This window comes from Zingiber officinale, chromosome 7A (assembly GCF_018446385.1).
Source record: "Zingiber officinale cultivar Zhangliang chromosome 7A, Zo_v1.1, whole genome shotgun sequence".
NCBI lineage: Eukaryota > Viridiplantae > Streptophyta > Magnoliopsida > Zingiberales > Zingiberaceae > Zingiber > Zingiber officinale.
This window is the reverse complement of record NC_055998.1, coordinates 133,773,268-133,780,067: the sequence shown is the minus strand read 5'-3', so window position 1 is coordinate 133,780,067 and position 6,800 is coordinate 133,773,268. Positions and strand designations below refer to the sequence as shown.

Sequence of the window (6,800 nt, the reverse complement as noted above, 5' to 3'; positions counted from 1 at the left end):
TGGGACGAATCCAGGATTCGTTCCAGAATCTGGGACAAATTTTGCGACGAAAATAGTTTTCGTTGGGAATTTGCGCTGAAAATATGTTGTTGCAGATTTCGTTGCTAATTTGGGTCGAATTTTGTTTTTGTCGTCAAACTTGTTGCGATCTTGGGACAAAAAAAATTTGTCCTAAATTTTCGTCCCTAAATTTTTTTTTTTTTTTTTTATAGTGGTAGTAATTTTTTCTTCAAATAGAATTCGTAATCACGAGATGCTTGACTTCTAGGTCGCTTGGCGTGAGTACTTTCCGATTTACTGTAACAACTCGTGAAAAACTTCCAGATTCGATGTAAATCTCGTTCATCATTTTTTTTTAATTTATATTCAACGTCAATTTTTGAACACGGGGTAGTATTTGCCTAACTCACATATTGATTAACGATAGGGTCATATAAAATTCTACCTAAAATTCCAAACTTCACGCGTAGTGGTTGAGGAGTAAACTTCACGCGTATATAATTCATAAAGTCAACCGAGAATTGGAACACAGTTGCATCTTAGAAATCGTCTTCTTGATTAGCATCTAAGAAAGAAAGAAGAGACAGCCCAGGAATAAAATTATTGTTTTTTTTTAAGAGTTTCCAAGCTGGAAGTTGAAATCAATGAGCCACCACATTTCTTCCATGTCCATTTAGGTAATCTCCTCTCCCTTTCTTCTCCTATAAATCCACTCAAATGTTTCTTCTCTAATACACCACAAATTAACATTAGAAAAACAGAGGATAATGGCTGAGGAGAAACGCCACCACTTCTTCCACCACAAGGAGGAGGAGGAGACCCCCTCTGACCCCAGGAAGGAGGAGAAGCACCACAAACACTTGGAACAGCTGGGCGGTCTTGGTGCCGTTGCCGCTGGCGTTTACGCCTTGGTAATATGTTCGCGTAGTCAGATATGCAAATAGTTTAAATCTGTCATCGACTCTTGTTATTGCAGTATTGGATTGGTTAAGTTGTTATTGTAACTTTATGAATATGTAGCATGAGAAGCACCAGGCGAAGAAGGACCCAGAGAACGCACACAGGCACAAGATCACGGAGGAGATCGCAGCGACCGTAGCGGTGGGTAGTGCGGGGTTTGCGTTCCACGAGCACCATGAGAAGAAAGAGGCAAAGAAGCGTGACGATCAGTAGGATCATCGCCTATTTGGTCGAATCTGTTTGATTGTTGGTGACGGTTGTCTTTGAGAGTAATGATCATGTTATGTCTTTTTTCTGTGTTGGTTTGTGCTTATTTATTTTCCTTCTAAGAATATTGTAATAGACCATCCTATTAATAAATTATTGAGATTGTTGTGAGTAATTGTATGCTTACTCTTTTCCGAGAAATTTTATAAAATGGCAAAAGTTAAAAAAAATCTTTTTTAGAATGCCAAAGTGCATCTTTTATTTATATTTTAAAAGAAAAATGATATTCTTAAGAAAAAATCTTAAGGAAAATTTTTAAAGATAGACACATAAATGGTGGGACCTACAAAAAAAAAATAATAGGTTCCATCATTTATATGTCTATCCTTAAAAAATTTCCTTAAAACTTTTTCTTAAAAATATCATAGCTCATTTAAAAATATCAAAATAACTTTTCAACCAAACTATTACGCAGGTCAATCTTTCAAAATAAAAATAATGATAATATAATTTAGCCGCTCAACCAATCTAATGAGCAGCAAGCGTATATTATAATTTTAATTAAAATTGTTACATAAGTTATAAATTTTAAAAAGTAATAGAGTAAAAAGAGGTATAAATTCTCCCATATTTTTTTTTGAAAAATTGTTACATGAGTTATGAATTAAAAACATAAAATATAAATGTTTTTTAAAATATAAATTTTAAAAATATCATAATTTCTTTTAAAAAATAATTGAGATCAAAATGATACAAAATTTATAAATTTATTTCTTTTAAAGAAAAGTCATAAATGGTCTAATTAGATTGGTCATAAACTTGGTTAGATTAGAAAAAGAAGAAGTTACGCAAGTTCAAAGGGCTTGAGAAATATAAGAGTATTTGTTTGTAAAATTAGATCAGTTTAAGTTCACATAGCAATTTTGATAAAAAAAAAATCTACATAGATCAAATTAAACTAATCTAAATTTGAAAGGCAAAGTAAATTTGACTCAAGAACGAAATGTTATTTTAAATCTAGACTAGTTTGGGTTCTTATAAAAAATTTATCTAAAATTATTACTAAAATTAAATATTTAAAATTGAAAAAGAAAGACAATATATGTACAAAAATAAAGGGTCTGGAAAATACATAAAAATTCTTATTTGTAAATTTAAATTAATTTGAAAATACAAATGACTTCTTTGTTTATGAATTAAAACTAGAAATAAATGATTAGTAAGTATAGCTGCTCTAAAAGGATTGGCTTATCATTAATTGTGAAGATGAAGATGGAGATGAAATGGAAGGTGATAATTAAGTCGTAAACGTGGTGGCATGACACGATCGAGAGGGTTGGTTTATCAATGAGAACATGAAGAGCAAGTGTCCTAATTAATAAATTTGATGGTATCACACTCAACGCACCCACACCACAAAGTCAGGACCTGCCACCACTTGCATTAATTAATTAATTAATTAATTAACTAATTAACATATTAAATGCTTATTCAACAAAAAATTAAATACATCAACTCTCTCCTTCACATCAACTCTCTGCTTCACACGAGAATCCAATCGAGGGAAAGTTGAAGATGACACGTGGATAACAATTTATATCTTTGCTCCAATGTCATAATTATGTTTAATTAGGTGTCATGATTTGTGGCCTTATGCAATAATATTGTTGATTATGTGTCATGCTATTTTTGTTTGTAGATATTGATAAATATATAAAAGTACACGATTGAGCCAGCTCAGTCAAGTTCACATGCACAATCATACAATTCATCTCACACAACTAATGTTCAACCTCTTCATACACACTCATTTAAAAGAAGTAAATGGAAATGCCATGTGGTGTGTTATACTATTTTTTTTTTAATAAGAATATTTAACTATTCGAATCAACTAATTCTAGAGATAATCAATCTGACTACACAAAAATTCTCTTCGATTATCAAAATAAATATGAAAATATAAACAATTCTTTATCAGATTTTTCATTTTACTAGAAAAAATATCTTACCATGTATCGTTGCTAAGATTAAACATGGGTGCTCTCAGATTTTTCATTCCATAGGAAAAAAATATTTTACAATGTACCATAACTTAAAGTCGAATGGTAAATGTTTGAAAAATTACTTAAGCATCTTGTCGTTGCACCTGTTAAATGGTAATTTATAATTAATTAGCATCGAATGTTAATTGTGTTTATATTTCTTAAGTCAAAGTTCAATAATTTGAGTATTAAATATTTTTATCTTTTTACTTTATATATACTCAAAGTTTATTTCCTAGGCTAATTAAAGTTTACTTGTAGTTTATATTTTCCATATAATCAATATAATTTTAAAGCATTTCTCTATAAATTAATACAATGGATATCCATGGAATTAATAAGGAAAGATCAAAAGTTAGATAAGTAGATTTGAATCTTCCTGGAATTCCCTTTCTCTTTTCTTGTATCTCCAACCAATTTATTAGAAAAGATGGCTCTATTAAATCCAAACTCTATTTTCTCATACACAGCAAGTTAAGTTCCAATTTCCAATGGAGAGCATTACAATTACTAAAATTCTCAAATGGAGATTGATCTTGTCTGAAATCTATGAGATAGTGCGTTGGCTCCGGCAAACGATACGTAGGATCGAAAGCGCTAGAGGGAGGGAGGAGGGGGGGGGGGGGGGGGGGGGAATAACGCTCGTGACTTCCACTTTCATTTCGGAAAACTATCGAGTAAATATGTAGCAGAAAAGTAAAACATACGGAAGCAATGCTAACACTTTTGGTTACTTGGTTTGGAGCCTGTGGCGACTCCTACTCCAAAGCACGCGATCGTTGATCGCTTTCAGTGGGCAATCACTATAAGCTCGGAAATATTACAAAAGAATACAACAATTAAAACACTATTAAATATTATACCGACAATAAGGAAATCTGGAATTGAAAGCTTCTGATCGTCGGAGTAGAGTTAGGACTTCGTTGGATCGCTTTGTTCACAACACACGGAAGAATGATTGCAAGCATGTGTTATTTCCTTGCTGCTGGTCGAGCTGGGCTTAAGTAGCCCATGGAGGGCGCCTCCAACACCATGGAGGGTGCCCTCAATCTTGCCGAAACCGCAACGTGGATGAGATCCGAATTGGTCACTGCTTATCTGCCTAAGGGCGCCTCCAAGCTCATGGAGGGCGCCCTCCACCCAACGTCTAGGGCGCCTCCAGCTCCATGAAGGGCGCCCCCAACCTACTGCATGGAGGTCTTCCTAGTACACCCGAGGCACCTCCAAGCTCCATGGAAGGCGCCTCGGGTACTGTTCATCCGAGGTAAATGTGTCCAATTCACTTTCTGTAAAATACGTTAGTCCCAGAAATTAACCATACCCCACCCTACAAAACAAAGTTAGTACTATATAGATATGATAAATAAAGTATTTGACAGTCTCCGAATTATCCGGTTATGACTTCGGATTTCCCGTCTGAAAAACCCTAGGTTGAACCGACGCCTACTGTTCCCTCACCGGGGAACACGTCCTCACCTACTCCACTCAGGATAGTTTACCTATTGCCAGTTAATCCTCCAGACCAACTAAACTTTTGCTCAGCGCTCGAGGCTCCAGGACTTTCTGCTGGACGCTCGCTCCACAACCTGTCCAGTCTTCCACCTGGTTCACGATACTGGGACTTTCCACCTAGAGTCCCCGACTCTAGGACTTTTTCCCGAAGCCCTTGACCCGCCAAGACTTTCCGCCTAGGATTACCACCCCTAGGACCTAAGGTTACCACCCCTAGGACCTAGGGTTACCACCCTCTAGAGTTTTCAACCTACCTAACCGCAGCTAGGACTTTTGCCTAGGTACACTTAGGATTTTCCTGCAAACTCATTCAAACATGTTAGACAACAAATTACCTTAACTTTGAATACTTTTCCATTATCAAAACTTAGGTTTGATCGTCGGATGCTTCCCGCACCAACACGATGATCCCTGATGAAAATGACCTTATGAAGATCTAGAAGACACGATACTGCGCACAGTGAGACAAACCAACAAAACATTAGTGATCTAAGACCGGGGTGGGTATCCCTAGCTAGGCCCTCCGACGCTCAAGTCAGTTTCTCTCTCAAGGGTGGAAGCAGAAGAAGAAGAAGAAGAACAATAAATGAAGTACTTTGAAATAGAGTTTAGATGCTAGAACTTGCGTACCTTGCCAACGGAGAGGATCTCCCTTTTTATACTACCTCATGTAACCTCCGTAGTCACAAAGTCGTCCCCCATTTGTTAGAGTTTGTTAGGAGATGAAGTCATCTCCTGAGCTTCGTGCAATAATCTTTTTAAGAAATCTTTTTGGTACCCCAGATATATCTCTTTTGTTATTTGTGACTCATTTATGATGATACATGCATATAAACATGTCATTATAACTAAAGAAGCTTTTAGAAGATATTTCTCGTCAAATTTACCAGGCTGTCATACTTATATGCTTCTGTTAAGCATGTCTCGAATTATCGTTCAAGTCAATCATGTATATATTGAGAATACCTTTTGCTAAGCATGTTTCTGCCAAGAATATTTATGCACTTTATAAGGCTGAGTGCTCTTATGCTCGGTCGGGTTCTACCCGACCGAGCACATATACACACACTGGTGTTTGCTAGGCTTTCAATCGGTCGATGATATATTAAAATTTTTCATAAAGCTAAATGCATTTACGCTCGGTCGGACATTGACTATCCGAGCGCATGTGAGCATATCAATGCTTGCTCGACCTTCCCTTGGCCGGTAATATATTACAAGCTTTTATAAGTCTAAGTGCCTTTATGATCGGTCGGGCTTTACCTAACCGAGCATGTGCAAGCATATGGGTGTTCCTCGACCTTCACTTGACCGGTAATATATTACAGGCTTTTGTACGGTTAAATGCCTTTACGCTCTATCGGGCTTTGCTAGACCGAGTGCGTGCAAGCACATGGGTGCTTGATCGACCTTCACTCGATCGGTAATATACTACAGACTTTTGTAAGGCTAAATGCCTTTACACTCGGTCGGGCTTTGCCTGACCGATCGCGTACAAGCACATAGGTGCTCGCTCGACTTTCACTCGATTGGTAATATACTATAGGATTTTGTAAGGCTAAATGCCTTTACGCTTAGTCGGGCTTTGCTTGACTGAGTGCGTGCAAGCACATGGGTGCTCGCTCAGCCTTCACTCGGTCGGTAATATACTACAGGCTTTTGTAAGGATAAATGCCTTTACACTCGGTCGGGCTTTTCCTGACCGATTGTGTGCAAGCACATGAGTGCTCGCTCGGCCTTCACTCGGCTGGTAATATACTACAGGCTTTTGTAAAGCTAAATATCTTTACGCTCGGTTGGGCTTTGCCTGATCGAGTGCGTGTAAACATATGGGTGCTCGCTCGACCTTCACTCGACCGACAATATACTACAGGCTTTTGTAAGGCTAAATACCTTTACATTTGGTCGGGCTTTGCCTGACCGATCGCGTGCAAGTACCTGGGTGCTCACTCGGCATTCACTCGGTCGATAATGTACTATGAGCTTCTATAATGTTAAGTACCTTTACGCTCGGTCGGGCTTTGCCTGACCGAGCGCGCGAAGGTACATTGGCTATATATCTCTCTTATCCTTCTCGAT

The 6,800-nt window shown here is 37.3% G+C and overlaps 1 protein-coding gene across 1 annotated transcript; it reads left to right on the top strand.

Annotated features, from left to right (window-relative positions):
- Nucleotides 1-718: 718 nt before the first annotated feature.
- LOC122000518 (abscisic stress-ripening protein 1-like) lies at nucleotides 719-1,342 on the top strand. The gene is made up of 2 exons (XM_042554900.1): nucleotides 719-911; nucleotides 1,021-1,342. Exons 1-2 carry the CDS (start codon nucleotides 768-770, stop codon nucleotides 1,171-1,173), a joined length of 297 nt encoding a protein of 98 aa, XP_042410834.1. The 5' UTR covers nucleotides 719-767; the 3' UTR covers nucleotides 1,174-1,342.
- Nucleotides 1,343-6,800: the final 5,458 nt, after the last annotated feature.

Coding starts and splice junctions, on each gene's coding strand:
- LOC122000518 (XM_042554900.1), top strand. CDS start 768: ATGGCTGAGGAGAAACGCCACCACTTCTTCCACCACAAGGAGGAGGAG. Junction 912..1,020: donor CCGCTGGCGTTTACGCCTTG/GTAATATGTTCG, acceptor ATGAATATGTAG/CATGAGAAGCACCAGGCGAA.